Genomic DNA, 23290 nt, shown 5'->3' with positions numbered 1-23290 from the left:
ACCCCCACAAGGAGATGCCAGTCACATTTTCTACTTAATTCATATAACAATCCTATATGGTGGGTAGTTTTATCCCCAATTTATAGATGAGGAAATAAGAGAAGGCACTTTGCAATGCCACTCATCTATAAAGTGTTCTGCTTAGGAGGAAGAAAAAACACAGGGAGGACATAGAAGGAAAGATGGCTGGCGATAAACTCTTAATTTCTTTCTGAAATATTCTCTATCTTTATAGTTATGGGGAAGAAGTAGGAACAACCATTGGAGATCTCACTTTAGGAATGGGAACCCTCAAATCCTTGGATTGCTTCAGAGCCCCAGCTTCTGTAGTTTTATGAGGAAAAAACTATATTCACATTCCTTGAGACATTTCTGGCTGCTTAGTTGAATCCTTAGTAAAACTGTGAAATCACATGTACTTTTTTTATATTTAACATTTCTTGCAACATTATTGAGGTATGTTATTTAAAGAGTACAATTTGGTGTGTTTTGACATACGTATACATCCTGTTATGTTACTGTTACTACACTCAACGTGATACATCAACCTCAGAAGTTTTCTTGTGCTCTTTTTTAACTGCATTCTTTCCACTTTCACTTCTAGGCAACCAATGATCTATTTTCTGTCTATATGTGTATAACTTTAAAAAATTAGTCTACTGAATATTAAATAGGGAACCTGGTTCTCTCATTCATCAATGGGAAAACTTCATCCTTTTAAATACATTATACTATATAGATAAGTCAGAGAAAAATCTATGAGAGATAACATCAATTTATTATCTTGTATTTTACCTACTCACTATATTTATTGAATATCTATAGGTTCTGGGCAGCCTAGCAGCAACTAGACCTTTAGATCAATTTTCAGTGTGGTTCCTGAAATAGTATCAACATCACCTGGGTATTTCTTAGAAATGCAGCCTCTCAGGTCCCATCTCAAACGTGTAAATCAGAAACTCTGGAGATGGGACCCAACAATCTGTTTTAACAATCCGTCTAAGTGATTCTGATGTGCACTAAAGTTTGAGAACCAATATTTTAGATTGTTGTGTCTATTTTGGCAATTTAAAGACTCTAGAAATTTCCAAATTTTGAAATTAAAGACAATCTCTGCCTTGAAAAAAGAACTTATTCTTTAAAGTAAGAACATTCTGTGCAATCAAAGTTTGATAAACACCAGTACAAGTTCTTTACACTATAAATAAACTTTTTGATGATGGGAAATTTTTTAAATATGTGAAAGAGATAATACTATAATGTATCAATCACCCAACTTCAACAGTTATCAATTCATGACCAATCTTGTTTCATCTATACCCCATCTGCTTCTCTCTTTCCTGCTCCATGATGTCATTTTTTATGTAAATCTGTCAGTATGAATCACTAAAAAATAAGGACTATTTTAAAAAATGTAACCTAAATACCATACCTGAAAAATTAACAGTAATTCTTTAATATCAAACTATCCAGCTAGTATTCAGTTTTCCCAATTTTCATATATACATTATATATATATGTATGTATGTTTATATATGTGTATCTATATACACACACATACATATATCATTTGGTTGGTTCAAATCAGAATCCAGACAAGGCTCATAGTATAAATAGTCCTACCATATCTGGTTTTAAGCTACAAATACAACATCAACTGGCCTGCAAAATTCCTGAAAATGTAACAATTGGCCTTTATGAGTCAGTCAAATCAGCTTTAACACACTGCTGGCTTATCTCTCCCTTCATTATGAAGTACCCAATCAGCTTTTCACTGAAGGATTTCTAGCAGCTATTGATGGTCTTTGCCTAGATCTATTATTTCATTAGAGCTATAAAATGGCAATATTCAAATTGCTGCTCCTTATTATGTGAGTATTAATTAGAATGGTCTCATAAAGAAAACGTTTTCCTCATCTATTTGGTACCCAGATATAGAGTTCATATAGCAAAGGCAGGATAAATTCTTAATTCTTCCCGTCCTCTCCCCTTTTTAAACCAGTTTTCAGAATAATGAATTTTTCTCTAGCATCTGCCAAAGGTAACCAAACAAGTCTTTTATTTTTAGTATCATTATGAATTCAACATTTAAGGAAACATATTTGGTAGATTTCAATCCATTTCATGTATTGTTTATGATGCTCAAATGTTTCCCTCTTTGGCTAGTGGGAGCTTTACCAAGTTGACCACTAAGTCCTTTGATACAATCTGAGTAGTCTCTGTTACTTTTCTTGCTTTCTGGTATGACAAGATATTACAAGCTCTTCTTGTGCACTTCTTACTGAAGAAGTGGAATCAGCCATTCTTCTAAAGAATGCTGGTTCCTTATAGTGAGAAATGGTATTTTGAGGCCATTGGCACTGGCCCAGCTAGCTCATTGCTATTGTGTATTGCCTTTTCTAGGCTTTTTCAATGAACAAAGGGAAATACATATTTTTAAAAGAGAAACTAATTGTGAGTACATGGTGATATTTCCAATTTAAATCTAGAATTATAAGGTTTTAAAGTTCCATTTAAAGCGCTTATAGGAAGAATCAAAAGTAAATTGGAAAAAAAGTAGCAAGGGAGTTACTCCTCTGCTGTGCTTGTAACTAGGATTCTGCTGGAAGAAGTAAGAGTGTTCACCACATATTTTCTCTTCAAGAGGATATTCATCTCAGATTTGACCCTCTGGCATCTTTTATTCTTCTTACTGACCACTGCATGGTGGTGAGTAAATTCAACTAAATGTTATGTGTGTTTTTACTGGGTTTGGTAGATCTGAAGTGGTAATAATCATGTGATGAGAAAGCCGAACCTTATGACGTGAAAAGTTTAGTTATTCATCTTGAAGAACAAAATGCTTTTATATTGATTTGAATTAAAAGAAGTAAAGGCATGAACAATTAATAACTATTTGGAGACCTGATTCTAATCAATGCCATAAAACCATGATAACTGAAGGAATTATAGGAACTATGCTAAATTAGATTAAGGCTCTTTTTTTTTAAAAATTAACTTACATAAATTAGTTTCATGATCAAGGATCTTTTAAAAATATTGTTTCTTCCTACATAAATAATACACACTAAATGTAGAAAACTTGGAAAATTTAGAAATAAAGTAAAATCAGCCCCACATCATTATGTTATCATACTACCCATTATAATCATTGTATTTGTCATTATGATATTCTCCATTTTTCTTTCATATACACGTGTATATGAGTTTTTAATACAAAATGATAAACGCACTTTTCTCTTTTGTTGTCTGATTTTTTTCCACTGAGGAATTTGTTGTGACTGTTGTCTCACATCAGTTTATATTATTTTATAACATGATGTTTATTGGCTACATTATATTGGCATAAATACACATAAAACCACTTCCCTATTGTTGGACATTTGTTTCTAGTTTTTCCCTCTACTATATAAATACTGCTTTGTAACTAAGTTTTTGCATATATAGTTTTTTTGAGATAAATTCCTAGAAGTGAATTGCTAGATGAAAGAATATGCATGTTATTCTATTTATTTTACTTATTAATTATATAATTGCACAAATCCCTTATTATTTATTATATTCATTGGCTTTTGTCTAGCCTGCCTCAGTAAAACATAAGCCCAGTGTGGGCAGAGATCTTTGGTATGCCTAACAGAGAATAGGCCCTCAATAAATATTTCTTGAAAAAATAAATGGGTATTTTTTTTTTTTTTTAGTTTTTAATATATGTTGTCAAATTGTCTTCCAGAGAAGCTATAGCAATTTATACTGTTTTCCTCACATCTCACCTATCTGACATAAAATATACAAAAGATATACACTACAATGCTAAGAAGAAAATTTAAACCTCCTTTAATTTCATCTCCCAGAGGTAGCTTTACTATATATACTCACAGACTTAAAATGTGAATTGATTATTATTTTACTTGTATGAGCTTTTAAAAAATATAACTAATAGACATTTGTCTATTTTTAAAATTTTTTTTGTGTCATTTATTTTTATTTTGGGGATTTTCAGTAGTCACTTAGATCAGGCTTCGGAAACTTTGATGTTCTTATAAATGATGATCTGGGGACCATACTTTGAGAAACAAGGACCTAGATTACATGTCTCTTTACTGTGAGTTAACCTCCAAGTGAATGACTTCTTGATGGAGAAAGCAAAAAAAAAAAATGCAGTCTCTGTTCGCTCACCTGTGGTGTACTGTGTACTGTTTTCTTTATTCTTACCTCATTTTAAATAAAACAAAACAAATTATATATACTTCTCCAGTACAATGAAAATGGACTATTTTAATCTGATCATTTTATATAACTGTATAAAATTACTTAGTTTCAACGTTGGTCTGAGTATCCAAATTCTGAAAGAGTAATACTGAAGCAACTTAAAATTTTCTTCTTTGGCGTATCAGATGTTTGATTTTCTTTGACCATATATTTTTCTTATATAATAATTTCTGCTAATGATGTCATTTCCTTTTTTGTTAATGAGACCATTTTTAAAAACCTTAACTGAAGCTGTACCCATGTATTTGTTTCACATTAACATCTATTTTTCTGCAGGCCCGGGTCCTTTTTGTGATGATTGTGCTGATCCAGCTCTCCATTCTCCTAACTTTTAGGCATCGAGGATATCTAGAGCTTAAAGGTTAGTCTTGGCCCTTTTATTCTTAGAAGACTTTAAAGTATCACATAATGTCCTCACTCTTACCAAGTGATAAATATAAATTGTCTTTGAGCTCTGTGAGGTGGATACTTCAAACTATAATACTTTTTCCACAGTACTCTATATTAAACAAACAAACAAACAAACAAAACCTCAATATTCTGCTGCTGCATGGCTGTAAAATGAGGCTTAACCAAAATGAGGGAGGGAAATCACATTATAGCTCAAAATGACCAAACATCTCTGCCAAATAGTAAAGATCTTCCACAATCTGGTCTTATCTAACTAACCATGTCTTCAACCATATAGTTACCTAAAGTTCAGCCTAGATAATTTTTCACTGTTTCCTATATATACCATGGTCATTTCTGCTTCTGTGCTTTTGCCCAGGCTATTATTTAATTTAAATTATTTTTCTAAACTTATCCAAATTTTAGTCTCCTTTATGGCTCACCTCCAACCCTCTTTTTCTATACCATTTTTTCCAGCCATTCCAGGTCAGAATGAGCTCTTCCTTCTCTGAATCCCTATCGTCCTTCCTGATGATTAATTGATACATAATTAGCCAATCATTTGGCTTTACATAACCACTTCAAATGTACATACATTTTCTCCTTAACCTAACTATATTTTAAGTTCCTCAATATAGGGGCTCTTGTTTTCTACTCCTTGTTCGTTTCTTACAGCACCCAGCACTGAGTTGTGCATAATAGACAACAAATTCTTATTGAATAAAATTTTCCTTATCCCTTTCTGGCTTGGGTGAAATCTCTGGGATCAGGAACTGATTGTGGGGGAGGGGAGTACTGTAGTAATGATTAAACAGTAAAATGGTTAAATGAACAGGTGGTGTACACAGCCTACTGTTTTTCTGCTGATATGTTTTTAAAACTTCTATGAAAAAGTTCAAAAAACATTATTGTGCACATATATTTTCTGCTCGTTATATAAATAAATAAATGTTTGAGGGAGGGTCTAAACTTCATTATGTAGAGATACCAATATCTTCGTGTAGTCATTTAAAATTTATAACATATTTTTACCTGCGTTATCTCACTTAATCCCTATAACCATCCTGTGAGATAGGTATTATTATTCCCAATTTAAAGATTAGGAAACTAAGGACTAGGGGTTATATAACTTGTCCAAAGTCTCATAGCTGAGAAGAGACAGAGAGACTCAAAACCCAAGTCTTCCAATTGTAGGTCAGTTCTTTTCTTTAAACAGCACTTCTCAACTTGGACTACACCTTAGAATCCCCTGGGGGAACTTTTAAAACCTCAGTGTCTACAGGGTACCAATTACATCAGAATCTCTATAGGGGTAGGACCCTAAGCATCAGTATTTTTTAAAGCTCCCAGATGGTTCCAATGTGCAGTTAAGGCTGAGAAGCATGGCACTATCTAAAGCTATATTTCCCAGTCCTGGCTGCTTAGAATCACTTGGGTTTTGCCTAAGTTTCCCTTTTCCTAGGCCAATTAAATCAGAATCTCTTACCCCAATTAAATCAGAATCTCTGGAGGGTCAGACATGGGCATTAGTATTTTCTAAAAGTTCCCCCAGGTTATTAAAATGTGCAGCCAAAGTACAGAATCATTGCTTAAAGTTTAAAGCATAGGTGCCTCTAAGGTTAAACAATTTTTTTTTTTACAATAAATAAAAATTATAGTTGGATATGTAGATTACTACTTTGAGAAGTACCAAGCTAAAACAAGAAAGAAGCTAAGAGAGTAATAAGTAGCACGTATGTAACACACAAAGTAAGAAGTCATACATTATCAGGTTTTGTATGAAATTAACTTCCTACCCTCTGCAATTTTAAGTGAATTGGCTTATCAGGATTCCTGCCAACTTATGAATTTAAAGTGGTGTCATCTGTATAGTTACTATATAACAAAAAATTTGTTGCATATATAGTAAATAGCCCATGGATGTCTTCTAGAAAATGGTATAAAGAAATTGAATTTTGCATGTGTTCATTGTATTTTTCAAATGTATTCTCTTTAGGGCCTCCAGGATTTATAAATTTGACCTCATTTTCCCTTCATGTCTTGAGCAAAATAAATATCTTCTACTATTTTGTGTTGTTGCTGACTCTATATACAGTGCTGGGTAAGTCAATTAGGAAACTTGAGATTGTGGAGAATTCTGCCAAAGAATATGAGAATTTTAGCAAATGAATCATTTAGGCTCTTGAGAACATAACAAATAGCATATGGTTCCTTCATAAGTCATTTCCTGGGATTGATCTTGGGAAATAAAGTTCTTTCCTAACATGTTTAAAGGACATATAGTTAAACTTAAGGATGCTGAGAAGACCATTGCAGAATTTGTATGGAAACCTAATAGAAGATAGAAGTTCGGCTTTAATTGTCATCTCCTCAGAGCAGCCTTCTTTGACTACCTTAAAGTTTTATCCTATTTCATCATGCATTTTATTTCTGTCATTATTTTATCAGAATTTATGATTATCTTCTGTGTTGATCATCTCTCCCCTTATTAGAATATCCATTGATGTCTATTTTATTCACCTTTGTGCTCAGCACTAAGCACAATGCCGAGTATGTGGTTCAGTGAATAATTTACTAATGTGTAACTCCTAAAAACTCAGCTCAGAAAAGAGAGAAACAGAGATAGGCAGTGATTTTAGGCAGATCTGAGCTCTTCTGTTACATTAATTATTATACCCAATCCTTACAAAGTCACTTAGCCACTTATGGCAGCAGAAGGCACTGTGGGTCTCTCTCTAAAGCTTTTTACTAATGTACCATATGACTGAACATCAGTTAGGCTATATGTTGCTTAATCTTTGTTTTATACTTTTATTCCACCTTTGGACTTTTTTCTCATATTTTCTCATGTGTTCACCAGAGAACACAAAGTAGTAAAATGAAAAATATGACACTTTATAATACTGTGTAACAAGCTATGGCACATTCCCCTTTGGTGGTCAGTTTTCTTGTCAGAAGCTAGGTTGAAGCTGTTTAAGACACTTGTCTTACACTAGGAGGCAAAGCAAGTGATTTGGTTCCTGGCTGTAAAAGAAAACATGGCAGAAGTTGCTCCATTTTTAAAAACTGAAACTTGAAGAGAATACACTTTTTTAGACTAATTTGTATCTAACGGAGTTCATATAACATATATCTGAGAAAATTACCTATCACTTTCTAAAGCTGAACTCTACTCTTACCAGTAAACGATGCTATTTGCATTTTAAGAAAGGAAGTCTGACTATCCCTTAATCACTCTTGACAATAAGGTAATTTCAGAAACCTGCATACTGAGAAGAGGCAGTAAATAATAGTAGTGAGGAGAGAAAAGTCATTCTGGCATTATAGATGAAAAAATAAAGAAGCAAGTTAAACTCTATACATTTACCCTGTGTATATAATGTACAAAGTAATGACTATGGATCAGCAAGAAAAGGTTAAAATACATTTGTTAATAAGAAAGAAAAGTGCATTGTAAGTGCATTATAGCTTAAAGGAGTAAATCAGTTATCTGGAAAATTAACTGAGGAATACCTCCTGCTTCTTAAAGAAAATGTTAATGCATTATATTTGGGTTATTGCAACAGAATCTCCTAAAATTTGTGAATGTATTCCAGTATATTTCTGGAATCTACAAGCTATATAAATATTCCAGGTATAGCATGTACTCAAATGGTTTTATGATCCAGATAAATGTGGAGCACAGTTCAAATAGTTGGTTAGCTAGGACATCGGGTACAACATAGAGATCAGTAAAGAAAAAAAGCTATGCAAATAAAATGCTTACAGATGCTTAGTCTCATATTTCTTCGTTATTCCTGTAAATGCATCTCACGATAAAGTCATAGTTATTTAATATTCTTTCCTCTCCATTGCCTCTTCAGGACCATGGTTTATTGGTGAAATTACTAAAGGCAAAATGGGTTGCTGCTTTTCCTTTGGGATCTTTGTTGATGGGCATTTCCTACAAGGCAGTATAACATTTATAGTTGGAATTCTCCAGGTAAGAAGTCAGAAATGCAATTTAAGAGCATCTTGGCTTTGTTGGACTAATTGCATAACACTTATAAATTAAATCGAAAATCTCAAATTGAACACCATAGATCATGTTTCCTAGTTTATTGGTAGTGTAGTATTTAATAACTGGTGTTTCATTTACCTTTTGAGTACTTCCTAAGCTCTCTTTTCCACTATTCTTTTAAACATCTAAAATACATTTTTGGCAGGCAGGATTTAGAAGAGGTGAAAGAGGTTTTGTTTTTTGTTTGTTTTACTGTGCTTTTCATTGACAAAAAAAATTAAAGGACTTATGGTAGAATAAATGATAGACTTCTGAGTAAACCAAAATTGGTTATGATAATGAAGAAGGAAAATATTTCAGAGGGAGTAAAGGAAAAATAGACACAAGAAAAGTGGATCAGTTTTCTAGTGGAAGTTGCACTGGGCAAAACCAGACTTTGGCTTTCTAGTGATGTCTTATTAGTATACTTCTTTGGGAAACACTGATACATTGGGTTTACATTTGGATTGGAATTCCTTTAAAACAAACAAACACACAAACAAAACCCTGACCTGTAGCAAATCTCTATAAATAGGGTTGAAAGGTATTCATCTAATGGGACTAATGGACCAAAATCTAGAGATGATGACCTGGAGTTTTAGAAGAGATCCAAAAGCATCATTCGAAATGAGTTTACAGCCTCATAACAGGGCAATAAAACATGATCAGCAGGATTAGAGGTAAACAAATAGGAAAGACTTCTGCAAACACTGATCATTAGCTAGAAACATTCTCTGTATAGCAGCATTTCATTTTGCTTAAGTCCTGGGTCCAGTTCAGTTTTCTGTTATTTGAATGGAGCTTGTCTCTCAGAAGCACTCTTATACCTGTTAAAAACCTGAGCCTTACCAAAGGTGGCTTTATATTCATATTTGAATAAATAGTACATTAATAATGGATTTTATGTATCATCTAGGCCCATGACTCCCAAATCTGTATCTCTGATCTAAACCTCTTATCTACACTTCAAGTACCTATATCGCCACTGTCCTGTCTTCCCTTAGATATCTAACAGGCATATCAACTTAATAGTCTATCTCTTGCAGGACCTTTAATTTCTACCCCCAAATCTGTTCCTCCTTAGTTTTTGCAATTTTAATAAATGGCTCTACAATTCACCCTATTTCTTCAGGATGTATCCTCAATTCTTCCCTTTCCCTCATATGCTGTATCTAGTTCATCAGCAAGTAATACTTCTAATACATATCTTGAATCGCCACTTCTCTCCATCTCTATTGCCACTACCCTAGTCTAAGTTATAATTATTTCTTACCTGGGCTACTACATGACCACCCTAACTGGTCCCCACTTGCTGCCTTTGCCTCCCCACTGTCAGTTTGCCACAGAGCATCCACTGTGGTCCTTTTAAAACCTTAATCAGCTCATTCATTTATCAGCTTAAAACCTTGTAAGCAGAGAATGATCTGGGTCCTGTTGACTGCCCCAATTCCCCCTTGGCTCACCATGGTCCAGACCCATAGGCCTCAAATAGGCCAAGACCTCTCCCACCTCTGGATATGATTCTTCTGCCTGGAATGTACTTCCTTTCACTTACTCATTCTTGTCCTTCAGGCCTAAGAGAACCCATCTCCAAATTATACTCGTGACCCAGTTATTTCCTTCTTCGAATTTCTCACAAACTGTCATTATGTTTTTTTATTGTTGTTTTTGGTTTTTTTTTTAGTTTCTCTGTTAGAATATAAGCTCTATGATGCATCATTTCTGACTTGTTCACCAGTGTGTCCCAAGCTTAGAGTATAACACAGTGCTTGCCACATAGGTTGATGAATGAATGATACAGCATCTAAATTTGGATTATAAATTAAATCTTTTGTATTCCAGTACTCATTATGCTACTTCAAATTAAAATACAGACAGAAGAAAAAAATATTGATACCCAAGTCCCCACTCACTCTGCCAAGAAAAAAACAAGTATGTGTGTTGTACGTGTGTAAGTATACACACACATATATTCAGTTCATTTCCACCTTAAACATCAAGGGCTTCAGCATAAATGAAATGATACCTGCCTTTAAGATGAACAGAAAGATACAGGCAGTCATACAACTAACTGCAAGTCAACTGTTGTGAGTGTTATGAGCAAGTGTGACTGAAACATAAAGAATCAAAGAGTTAACCCCCAAGAGAGAAAGCAACATATTCTTAGGAGCACCAATAATGTATTAGTGAGACACTACCCTGCCCCCTCTGAGGACTTGCTAATAAGCTAATGGTTCTGTTCTACTCTACTTTCCAGCTGGCGTTTTTTAACATCCCCTTGATGGCTTACCTGTGTTGGAGCTTGCTGCAGAGGTGCTTTGGTCACAACTTCAGGTCTCATCTCCGTCAAGGAAAATACCTAAAAATTATACCTGTTCACCTTCTTATGTTACTGCTGTACTTCTGGCAGATTTATTCCTGCTATTTTCTTCATATGACATATGGCACCATAGCTTTATTCTTCTCCCCTTTGAGGATCTGGTTGACACTGCTGACACCTGTTCTCATTTATTTCGTGTGGACACTGAACTCCAATGAGCTTGGAACCTTCACAGTACAGTTAAAAAGCCATCTGAGCTCCTGAAGGCCAGGTCTCACCATCTACCTCTGAAGCCCAGGTCTCTGACCCAGCAGCAGGTGGAAGGCCAATATTGGTGGACAAGCTTCAGGGACCTGCTGCTCTTTGGATGCCTGGGATTTGGGGGGATTACTCTACTGATTCCTGCAGAGTGAACTGCAGAAAAATCTCTAAATAATGCCATGATTCCTTCCTTCCCCAAGAAGGCAAAGGGTTGATTTGCTTTTGTGAAGAGAAAGCCCCATATCTATATCCACAGGACAGGGTCTCAGTGTGTATGGGCGCATCTGAGGCCCAATGTTTTTTTTTAGGATTACCTCATGTAAAGTGTACCTTTCACAGTCTGGAACTCAGCAGCCGTCAAGTGTGTCACTTTAGCGGCAGGGAACCAGTGTGAACTTGGGCCTGACCTTGATTACCCTCGCGCTGTTAGCTCCCAGTCCCTTTTTCCTGATTCCTTAGTTGGGGATGTTTTTAACCAATCAAATAAATGAATGATGAATAAGAAATTACTTGGACAGGCCCTCGCGTATGCTGCCGGTCCTGGGGCAGTGGAGGAGGCGTGGCCGGGTCTCTAGGGCGGGGCCAGGCAGGTTGTTGCCGGAAACTAAACCGAGTCTGTGACGCCCGGAAGTGAAGCGGTGTCCGGAAGTGAATCGGTCCCCGCAGTGCGGCTCCGGCTGCGGCCGTGTCGGCTTTTCTCTGCAAACCCTAGTCACTCTACTGAGATGGCGAGCGCAGCTGCACCTGTACCCGCAGTCGCCCCCCTGGCTCCGCCTTTGGAGCAGCTTCAGCACTTAGCAGGGGAGCTGCGGTTGCTCTTGCTAGAAGTGCGGGGTGAGCTGACGCAATTGGGACGGACGACCGTAGGAACAGACTTGGGTGGGGAAGAGGGGGTAGACTGGCGGCGGCAGGGACGCGGCCCGGGTTGAGGAGGTGGGGACCGGAGGTGACTCTGCTTACTTCTCCTCTTCCTTTTTGCCACCGCCCGGCCCACACTCCACACCCACCCAGTTGGCGAAGCCCAGGAGACCACCAAAGAGTTCAATCGGGAGACGTTTTGGAGAAGACTCAGTGAGTGCCTCTCCTGTTAGGGACTCCCATCTCTCTTCTCCCAGAAAGGGAGACCCCTTTACCTCTCGCTTTTCCCCGCCGCATCCTATCTGCGGAGGTACCTCATTATACCCAAACTCGGTACCTCAGAGGTAGAAATATAAACCATTGATTTTTTGGAGATGTTTTTGAGACGTCTCAGCGGTTAAAGGTGGAGAGGGAATGCGTTGTTTTTGAAGTCGGTGCCGCAGCTGCAGCCTTATGCCATTGGGACTAACACTGGCTCATACCTCCTCCTTTGTCATCCCTCCTCCCATCCCCAAGATGAGGCAGCTGTGAAAGTGTCAAGGGAAGCCACGACTCTGACCGAAGTCTTCTCTCGACTTCCACTGCCACTGCCGTCCTCACAGGTAGGCTTTACTTTCCTGGAATCCTTGTGCTGCCTCGTTATTCCTTAGGAATCCTCTCGTTTTCTTTCCACTTTTTACACTCAAGCCAGGGGATTTTTTTCTTCTGTCAAATAAGGTTGCAGTTCTTACCCCACAGGTTTGTTGTGAAAACCACATTGCCAGGTGCAGTACCAGGCATGGAGTAGGTGGGTCCTCTAAATAGTATTGGTTCAATTTGAAGTTTATCCTGGTTATTTTCTTTCTGATAATTTTTTAAAACACTTGCTATTTGTTTTCACATATATGATCCCCATCTGACAGATAAGTAAGCAGGCTCAGAAGCTCAGGTTAAGGTAATAAGCAATGGAGTTAAGATTTAAATTAAGGCCTATGTGATGTTTAAACCTATACTTTTTATTGTTATACTACATAATACCCTTTTTATATTGAATTATTTTTATATTTACTCAAGAACAACGTATACATTATAAAATTTAAAAGATCAAAGTTAAGTGTGCTAAATTTCTTTCCTCCCCAGTTCCTTTTGAATTATTCATATCTATTCTAAGCATATGCACACTTATGTGTATACGATTGCTTCTTTTTACATAAATGATAGGATACCATAAACACTTTTCTGGGCCTTTTAAAAAAAATTAACGATATAGCTTGCAAATTGATTCTCAGCAGCACACATAAAGTTCACTTCTTTGTAATGGTATTCAGTAAAGTACATGGCATTCAGTGCATTTAACCATAATTTATTTAACCAATACTCTATGTGTACATTTAAGCTGTTTCCAACTTGCAGCTATTATAAACAGTGCTGTGGTAAATTGTCTAGCACAATCTTTGTGTATATTAGTAAAAAAAAATTCCAGGAAGTGGAATTGCTAGAACAAAAATTTATGCATTTTTAATAACCCTTTATTATAAAACTAATGAAACTAAACATGGCAGCGGAAACCAGGTATGCCCTATGCCTTATGTCCAATTTTTCTAGAGGTAGGTATACTTAATTTGGGATAAGATTATTTTAAAATGGCATACTTATCGCCTTATTTGATTTTCATAGTCAACAGTTTATTCTTTCTCAATTTATATGTCCAGATGGTTTGAAATGGAAAAATATTCTTTTGCTGCTCCTACAATGATAAACTCTCTCCCCTTACATAATTCAGAGATGAGCAAATAAGAGATGAATTGTGTGAGAGCACTTTAAAAGCTTTGTAGAAGAAAGTCAGTATTTATTTCAAAAGAGGTAGTAATAGTACCTTATTTTTCTTATCTGTCAACTCCTTTCTTTCAAATACACTTAGGACTTGCTGCTAAAATTCACAGTTAGTAAGATACTGTGAGGATGCCACAGGACTATTTTCTATACATGCTCAGGTCAATGGTTTCAGAATTTGGTTTTATTTAAATCACAATTGCTTTCTTAGAATCTCAGCATGTTACTCTTACAGAAGAATGGTTTTATTTTTAATTCCATTTCCATATGGACTAATATTTTATAAAATTCTGTGGTTGTTCAAGCAATGTCAAATTGCCATAAAAATTTCTAAGCACTCTCAATTACTTTACTTATTTACCCCAGACTGGTAACAAATAGTTTATGGAGTAGCGCCAATCTGTAGATCACATTTTACGTAGAACTGGCTTAGAATTTAGCAGCGAAGCAAGGACAAGGAAATAAGAGAAAGCCAGTGACTGCTTAGAAGGAAAATAATCAACATTGAGCATTGTAGAGTCCATACTAATTATCTTTAGGTATATTGTGAAGCTGTTAGAAAGATACCTTGTTAATGGTCTAAAATAGAATTGGCAACTATTATAAACAGTGCTGTGGTAAATTGTCTAGCACAATCTTTGTGTATATTAGTAAAAAAAAATTCCAGGAAGTGGAATTGCTAGAACAAAAATTTATGCATTTTTAATAACCCTTTATTATAAAACTAATGAAACTAAACATGGCAGCGGAAACCAGGTATGCCCTATGCCTTATGTCCAATTTTTCTAGAGGTAGGTATACTTAATTTGGGATAAGATTATTTTAAAATGGCATACTTATCGCCCTATTTGATTTTCATAGTCAACAGTTTATTCTTTCTCAATTTATATGTCCAGATGGTTTGAAATGGAAAAATATTCTTTTGCTGCTCCTACAATGATAAACTCTCTCCCCTTACATAATTCAGAGATGAGCAAATAAGAGATGAATTGTGTGAGAGCACTTTAAAAGCTTTGTAGAAGAAAGTCAGTATTTATTTCAAAAGAGGTAGTAATAGTACCTTATTTTTCTTATCTGTCAACTCCTTTCTTTCAAATACACTTAGGACTTGCTGCTAAAATTCACAGTTAGTAAGATACTGTGAGGATGCCACAGGACTATTTTCTATACATGCTCAGGTCAATGGTTTCAGAATTTGGTTTTATTTAAATCACAATTGCTTTCTTAGAATCTCAGCATGTTACTCTTACAGAAGAATGGTTTTATTTTTAATTCCATTTCCATATGGACTAATATTTTATAAAATTCTGTGGTTGTTCAAGCAATGTCAAATTGCCATAAAAATTTCTAAGCACTCTCAATTACTTTACTTATTTACCCCAGACTGGTAACAAATAGTTTATGGAGTAGCGCCAATCTGTAGATCACATTTTACGTAGAACTGGCTTAGAATTTAGCAGCGAAGCAAGGACAAGGAAATAAGAGAAAGCCAGTGACTGCTTAGAAGGAAAATAATCAACATTGAGCATTGTAGAGTCCATACTAATTATCTTTAGGTATATTGTGAAGCTGTTAGAAAGATACCTTGTTAATGGTCTAAAATAGAATTGGCAAACTTTTTCTGTAAAGGGCCAGATAGTAAATATTTTGGGTTTTGTAGGCCAGCTACTCAACTCTGCTCTTGTAGTGTAAACACAACTATAGATAATATATAAATGAAAGAGTGGAGTGTGGCTGTGTCCCAGTAACACTATGTACAAAACTGGCAGTGTGCCTGATTTGGCCCGTGGGCCATAGTTCGCCAACTCCTGATCTAAGATAGAATGAATATTTCACAGCAGATATCAATAATAATTTTTTTTTAGCTACTTCTTAATGCTTTATTGAGTTATCAGTTCAGTACCTGGTATCCAGTTAACTCCTCTCTGTTATGTGGTGAGAACAGCACAAGGCCTAACTCATAATAGGACTTCAGAAAGTATTCGATAATGCCTTACAGATGTCTACTTTCTTGCACAATGGAAGCGTTGACCACATTGATCTAATCCCCATTTCCTTTTTTTCATTCTGAAATTGGTCCATCACCTCAGGAAACCCAGAGGTTCTGTGAACAAGTCCGTGCTGCCATCAAAGCAATTATTGCAATATACTATTCACTTCCCAAGGATCAGGGTAAGCCACTATGTACACATAAGCATTCAGTTTTATAGGGTAGATCTCTGCTAATAGGACAGATTTGTCCTGAGACTTTTACCTTTTCCTCAGTTTGAGCATATGTAACTTCTCCCATAAAATGCAAAGATAATTTTATAATGTAAGTAACCTCCATCAATAAGACTTTAGGTACAGGGGCTATGTTCCCATTTCTCCTGTCTTGCCTGACTCTTGTCTGATTCTAAGTTTTTAATTCTCATTGGCTCCTCCCTCTTTAACCCATTATAACCACCAGAGATGCTGGCCGGATCTCAGCCTAGACAGGCCCAGGCCATCCTCAGTCTCCACCCATATTATGTTACACCATGTTTTGGAGCTCCCTTATAGGTTAAGTGGCCTTCAGCCCTGCCTGTAGATCTACGCCTTGATTATAATCATGCTAGAATTATAAATGAATACATGTCTCAAAGATCTTCAAGGTTACTCGCAAATGGTTTAAACTTTAGGTGTTTTATGCACAAGTGTCAAGGGACCATTGTCCTTAATTAATGAATATATGCTGTCATGGAAAGATTTTGTTCCGGATCTCTTTTGGAGAAAAGCACTCAAGGAATGATGGGAGGTACAAGAAAATGACAAGGGTACATTAGTCAGACCTGTGTCTCGTGTTGGCACTCCAGTTAAAGCATGTGAGTGCACATTACCTCAAGTTCTGTAGTGCTTAGACTCTCAGGAGAGCAGTTGGTGACTTTTGAAAAGGAGACCAGGCTGCTTTGTCTTTGGGTTTGGCTACAGGAATCACCCTGAGAAAGCTGGTTCGGAGCGCCACTGTGGACATCGTGGATGGCATGGCTCAGCTTGTGGAAGTGCTTTACATCAATCCAGCTCAGAGGTAGTGATGCCACAGTTGGGTTATCAGTTAATGGATTTGCTTGTTTTAGGGAAGGAAAAAACTCATTTCAACAGCAGAGTTACTAGTAACATAAAAATGACCAGGAGGAAAGATCTTTTTAGGAGACACAAACCTAGATTATTTATATATCCTATTGATTCTTTTCCTCAGCCCTGAGAACAGTGACCTCATTTCCTGTAACAATGTCTGGGTTGCGTGCCAGCAGGTGCCTCAGATACCAAGAGGTGGGTAAGAATGGGAAGTGGGCCATAGACTCTACTGGCCAAAGCAGACAGACCTCTCATAATAGCTTCCAGTTTTGTACCATGTATGTATTTTAACTTATATGAAGAGTTCAATGGAATAAATATAGTTTATCACCAGCATCAAAAAATAAGTATTAATACTTTCTGCTAGTCTTTTTAGTTCTCATGCTTCTAAATTCTAACTCCCCTCTTGCTGTGGCTCTGTCTCTTGTTGAACAAATGTGATTTGTTCTCTTGGTCCTGCCCCAGGAGCAGTATTATGGGACACACTGAAGCAGTTATGAGGTAGAGCTAGCTAGGCTAAAAGCAGTGGTCATCCAAGAGGACCATGATGAGAAACCATGTGACCATTTTACTTCTTGTGGTGAATGATGAAAAGCTTTTAAACCCTCTGTCTGGGTACCCAGAGGATGTGTATTAGAATTTTACTTTAAACCGCCACCATTGTTGTCTGTCTTTGGCACTCCCTTCGAATGGGAAACTTGTTGGTTGCCCTTTGCGGACTTAAGAGACTTGTTGAGTTTCTCCTCTAATTGTAGTGCTTCTGATTTTTCATTCACAGACAACAAAGCTGCAGCCCTTTTAATGCTGACAAAGAGTGTGGATTTAGTGAAGGATGCACATGAGGAAATGGAACAAGTAAGAGGACCTCTGTCTTTGCTGGCCATTGGAAGGCAACTCTGGCTAGTAGATGAGAATTGGTTATAAAAAGAGATATCCTAAGCATTGACCAAATAGATCCCATCCTCACTCCTGTTTCCTACCTCCCACCCTATGCCAGTGTGTGATTTAGTATCACTCCCCTCTGTTTCATTGTTGGACTAGGAGAGTGAGAGAGTTTATGAAGTGATCCAACTCTAGCCATTAGTGAAGTAGCTGACTGAGGTTTTGGGACAACTCAGACATGATGCGGAATGTACAAATAGGCACTATTTATTTTTTGGCATTCATATAAATCATGTTATGTCTTAGGCTGTGGAAGAATGTGACCCTTATTGTGGCCTCTTGAATGACAATGAGGAGGACAACTCTGACAACCACAGTGTTGAAGAGGGTGATATTTTAGGATGTCCAAACAATCAGGATTTATATTGGTCAGAGGAAGATCAGGAGCTCATAATCCCATGCCTTGCACTGGTAAGAGCATCCAAAGCCTGCCTGAAGAAAATTCGGATCTCAGTGGCAGAGAATGGGAAGAAGGATCTGGTGGCCCAGCTGGATGACATTGTGGATATTTCTGATGAGATCAGCCCTAGGTAAGTGTGAGCCCAGCTTGAAATGTCTGAGCAGCAGCATTTTGATCTCAGCTTGTGCTGTCACCCAAGGTTTTTCTCCCAGTTTTTTATTGTAAAAATTTTCAAACCTACAAGAAAGTTGAAAAAGTATTACAGCAAACACTCACACATCCTTCATCTAGATTCACTTCTTGTTCACATTATTTTCTATATTGGTTTATTTCGCTACAGATAGATGTGCCATTTTTTCCCCTAAACCATTCGGGAGTAAGTTGCAGACATCAATGACATTTCACCCCTATTTCTTACTATTACATCTAAGAAATTTAATATTTAATATAATATTATCTATGGTTCAGATTTCTCCAGGTGTTTCTAAAATATCTCTCACAGCTTTTTCATTTTTTTTTTTCTTTTTTTTTCTTTAATCCAGGGCTCCGTTAGGGTGTCATTGTATTTGGTTGTCATCTCTTTAGCTTTTTTGCAACTAGAATAGTCCTTGTCCTTTTTAGTCTTTTTTTTTTTTTTGATGTTGACATTTAAAAAATCCAGGTCAGTTGTCTTATAGACTAATAATCTGGAGTCATGAGCATGATTATGGAGTATATTCAGGTTAAACATTGTTTGGCTAAAATATCACATAGTTGTTTTGCGCTTCTCATTGTGTCACCTATGATCTTAGTTTGTCTCATTATTGGTGGTACTAAATTTGATCACTTTGTTAAAGTGGTGCTCATGTTAGTGGCATTCTATAGATGAACTTCACCTATATTAGTTATTAAATTGATACTTTCAGATCCTTACATTTTTAACTGAGTTAATCATGTCCCATCCTACAGTCCAAGGGATTTTTTCCCCCCCAGCTTCCTAGTGAAATAGGGTGTATATGTATTGAGTAAATATCCATTGAATTGATTCTTTATTGGTTGCCTAATTTAATGAACTGATAGGCATTTCTGGGACAGTCATTTTCCTACTAGTTGCAGCCTTGGTTGTGTAATGAAAACCACCTAGCTGAGCATTGTTTCTTCTTTCATTAAAGATTACTTTTGCTTTCTGCTTTTAGTGTGGATGACTTGGCTCTGAGTATATATCCACCTGTGTGCCACCTGACTGTGCGAATCAGTGTAAGTACCTACACTGGTAAACCTAATTGGTAGAATTTCACTATACTAAATACTAAAGTATTTCCTTTAAGTTATAGGGAATACAATTAGTTGTTACACTTGGATATAAGTACAACAGCAATGTCACAGTTTTTACTTTTGTTTGTGCTTGATAAATATTTGCTGAAGTTGAATTATTATAAGTATGAGGTCTGATAGTATTCTTTTATAATGACTTGGGTAATCATTTAGAAAAACCCAAAGGCCTTGGAAAATGCTGCTTTGAAAGGAAAGTCTTAATCACCGCAGTGCTTTTGGATCCTCTCAACCTGAAGTCACACACTTCTATTTTCTACTGTAGGCCGAAATAAATATTCCAGAAACGTGCTCTGTTCTAATAGAAACATGTTGTATGATTTGACCATGGAAGGTCAAGCTCTTTATAAAAGTCTGATATTGTTGTATTCATTCAAGTTCTAGGTCCTATGCTAGAGAGAGTTCTATTCTCTCATTTTTATAAACTCAAATTCTTATCTGTAATGTTATTGGGAGGAGAAGTAAAACTGTCAAATGGCTTACATTTTATAATCAGTGTTTCAATCTTAATAGTATTTGATAAATCAGATAGTGGAAATTAGATTCATCAAATGTATCTTCACAATGTGCAAATACCTTGAAGTAGAATCCTTTTGGGCATTAACTTTTTTATTTGTATTCACTTTTTAAAAATTGACTTCCTAAGAAATAAACATCTTTAGCAATATGCCTTGTCAATTATCTCCAAACAAAAATTTTAAATATATACTATATATTGGTGGCACACATACATTCTCATGTTATCTTGTCATTGGTGTTCTTAAAATTCTGTACATAGACTTTTTAAAAGAGAAACATTAGTTGTTTCTACTATGTAGTCTGACCTATCAGTGGTTGGGACAAATTCAGGTTATAGTCTTTCTTTGGCTGTTTTTTTTTTTTTTTTAATTGAAAAATATTTAAAAACTTGAAAAATGTATTAAAGTGTTACAGCAGCAGTATTAATAAAGTTTTGCTAAATAGAAAAGAATCCATAATCAGGATGAGCCCTTACCATAATAATAGAACTTCTTTGTTTCTTTTCCAGTCTGCAAAACTTGTGTCTGTTCTAAAGAAGGCGCTTGAAATTACAAAGTGAGTATGAGGACTTCTCCCCAAATAGCTTTTTGAGAATAAACCTATCCAGCCATTCTCAATACCCAGACTCCATTTCAAGGAGTGGGTGTGGTGTTTTCTTTCAACTTTCAACTGGAGCAGTTGAGTTTCTGCAAAGAAACTTGCCTTTTCTTACTATAGTTTCCTCTGTGCTCCCTGCTGAGGATAGGTTTTCCCTTGATAGTAAAATAAATTTAATTTCTCTTTCTTCCCATTCCATTCACAGAGCAAGTCATGTGACCCCACAGCCAGAAGATAGTTGGATCCCTTTACTCATTAATGCCATTGATCATTGCATGAACAGAATCAAGGAACTCACTCAGAATGAACTTGAATTATGAGTTTTCAGGCTCATTTATCTTCTCCCCTCTCCCTTTCTTTTAGTCACAGCCAGGCTCTGATGTCTGCTTTTAGTATATGTGCTGCCAAAGCGAGCACTGATGTCTGCTTTTAAAATGAGGCTAGAATACGTTCTGGATTGAAAGGAAGTTCCTGTCTATATTTATTTAAGAGATACTATTACCAAAATTGTTGGCCAGGCCAGACTGGCAATTATTTATAAACCATAAGAGTATGATATATTTTTCTGCATTAGGTACAAAATAGCATGAATTTGTTTTCCTGAATCATCTTTCAGAGATTCCTGGGGAAGCTGCCTTATTCCCTGTATTTGCAATAAAGTGTGTTGTTTCATTATTAAAGATGTTAATAGTCTCAATAATATGCTAACCTGCCAGGGGTAAATGAGTACTCTTCTGGTGTGTCTTTCTACCAGAAAAACGAGTTGAGATTAGAACATTGCTTTCATTTGGTTTTATAGATCTAAAGATCTGATTCTGATCAGAAGTATATTTATTTCATTTTATTTTATTTATTTTTAGAGGTATTAATTAGATAATTATTTATTTCTTCTCCTTTCATTCACCTTATTGTTCAGGAAACAGTCTTACATACATATCTGAAATAATATACTATCACACTCTATTTAAAGGCAAAGCACCATAGGTAAAGCTTATCAGCTGTCCAGAGTTCTCAGCTTACAAGATCTTGCTTCCTGATTTTATATTAATTTCTGAAAGTCAGAAATGTCATCTCCAAAAAATGTTAATGGGATTGTAGAAAAAAATCACTCTATTCAATATTATAGTTGTAGAAATGGAGTATATTTTCTTTAAGAACTGAAAAACGGAGAAGAAAATGCCACTTAACATTGGTATGTCAGTATAGGTAAGCAGGAAAATAATACTGTGATAATCTCTTTGATTTTTTTTTTGATATTAAGAAGATATTCTAGTCCAAGCTTTAACATGCTTCCCACATTTTCTACTAAGGCATCTTTTCTGCTACTTTTCATCCTTTTCCATATTTCACATTGGAGGACTGGTACAGCCTTTAAAACTTCATTAACAGGAGCAAATCCAGTATCCACAGATTTCTTCTCAAAAGATACTCTAACCCATCAGATAGCCCCTGCAGGCCAAGAAAGCTACTAGTCTCTGATGCCCATGATTCTCGGTCATAGAGCCAATGCTTGGAGGTTCAACAATAACATCATAAATTATTCCTCCACTGATGAGGAAGTAAGACACCACCACCATCAGAGCGCACACCATCATGGCCGAGGGCATGTGCACCGAAGAGGGCTTCTTCAGCTTCAGGTTGGGGCATTAGCACCAAGAACAGGACTCGATACAAAGTCTCCATGTTGGTGGTGGCAAGGGAAGCTCTCCCAGAAGTATATTTAGAACAAAACACTTGACTTTAATTTATTTAGGGAAAATAACTCCAAAGCCCCTCTTAGTACTTGAGAATGTCATATAATATTATTCTTATCATTAAGTCCTGAATATTATTCCAGGTCACTCCATGCCTCTAAAATTATTTTGTGGTATTGAGCTCAGCTGTAAGGTTTGTTCACTTTATTGAACCAGATTTGTTTTTTTTATACATACCTGTATTGTGTTCTCTGTTACATATTACATGTGCTTCCAAATATAAATAACAAAATTTTTATAAATCAAAACATTTTAAATGTATAAGAGAATTTATATAACTTTAAGGGCTTCCTCAGTTAATCCTTTTGCAAAAGCATTGCCACTTAATTATATTTTTGCATCAGTCTGGAAGATCATATATTGGAAGCAAGGTAAACCTATAGTGATGTATATTCTGGTGACCTGACGTGGGCCCTGTATATGGACTGTAGGTCTCCATAACCTCTAATGCCAGTCCTTTTTTTTTGTGTAGGTGTGATTCATCACATCTGCCCTTCTGATGTCCCCATGGTCTATCTCTTAGGTAGAATCATCAACAGCAGCCATTATTTTGAGCAACTAATGTATACTTGGGGCTGAAATTTCTAAGTGAAGAGTTTTAATTTACCTTTATAAAGTGCTATTCTGTTATTTTTAACAACTGTCATAAAGAGAAAGAACTAAAATCAAACAGCTCCAAAGCAACAAAATAATGTAACCAAAAAAATAATAACTTTGTACAA

The 23290-nt window shown here is 36.1% G+C and overlaps 2 protein-coding genes and 1 pseudogene across 10 annotated transcripts in view; 2 read left to right on the top strand and 1 right to left on the bottom strand.

The window, feature by feature from the left end:
- TMEM62 (transmembrane protein 62) overlaps positions 1-11788 on the top strand; it is a 29822-nt gene extending 18034 nt beyond the window's left edge. For all 8 annotated transcript variants that reach the window (XM_025038832.1, XM_025038830.1, XM_006920447.2 and 5 more), the window contains 5 exons: positions 2596-2709; positions 4546-4630; positions 6656-6760; positions 8523-8641; positions 10956-11788. In XM_025038832.1, the coding sequence (XP_024894600.1) occupies positions 2596-2709; positions 4546-4630; positions 6656-6760; positions 8523-8641; positions 10956-11282 (750 nt within the window). In that variant the 3' untranslated portion in view covers positions 11283-11788. The remainder of the gene's footprint in view (positions 1-2595; positions 2710-4545; positions 4631-6655; positions 6761-8522; positions 8642-10955) is intronic.
- Positions 11789-11897: 109 nt separating this feature from the next.
- Positions 11898-21494, top strand: CCNDBP1 (cyclin D1 binding protein 1). Of its 2 annotated transcripts, XM_006920446.3 has the most exons (11): positions 11899-12113; positions 12291-12350; positions 12654-12739; positions 16040-16121; positions 16899-16995; positions 17167-17240; positions 17824-17900; positions 18234-18517; positions 19563-19623; positions 20726-20772; positions 21020-21494. In XM_006920446.3, exons 1-11 carry the CDS (start codon positions 12005-12007, stop codon positions 21132-21134), a joined length of 1092 nt encoding a protein of 363 aa, XP_006920508.1. In that variant the 5' UTR covers positions 11899-12004; the 3' UTR covers positions 21135-21494. The 2 variants fall into 2 exon arrangements, with proteins under 2 accessions (XP_015451492.1, XP_006920508.1); XM_015596006.2 differs by lacking the exon at positions 12291-12350 and having other exon boundaries at positions 11898-12113.
- Positions 21495-22070: 576 nt separating this feature from the next.
- Positions 22071-23229, bottom strand: LOC112469544 (annotated as a pseudogene).
- Positions 23230-23290: the final 61 nt, after the last annotated feature.

This window comes from Pteropus alecto, unplaced genomic scaffold (genome assembly GCF_000325575.1).
Source record: "Pteropus alecto unplaced genomic scaffold, ASM32557v1 scaffold86, whole genome shotgun sequence".
NCBI classification, from domain to species: domain Eukaryota; kingdom Metazoa; phylum Chordata; class Mammalia; order Chiroptera; family Pteropodidae; genus Pteropus; species Pteropus alecto.
This window is presented reverse-complemented; position numbering and strand designations above follow the sequence as displayed.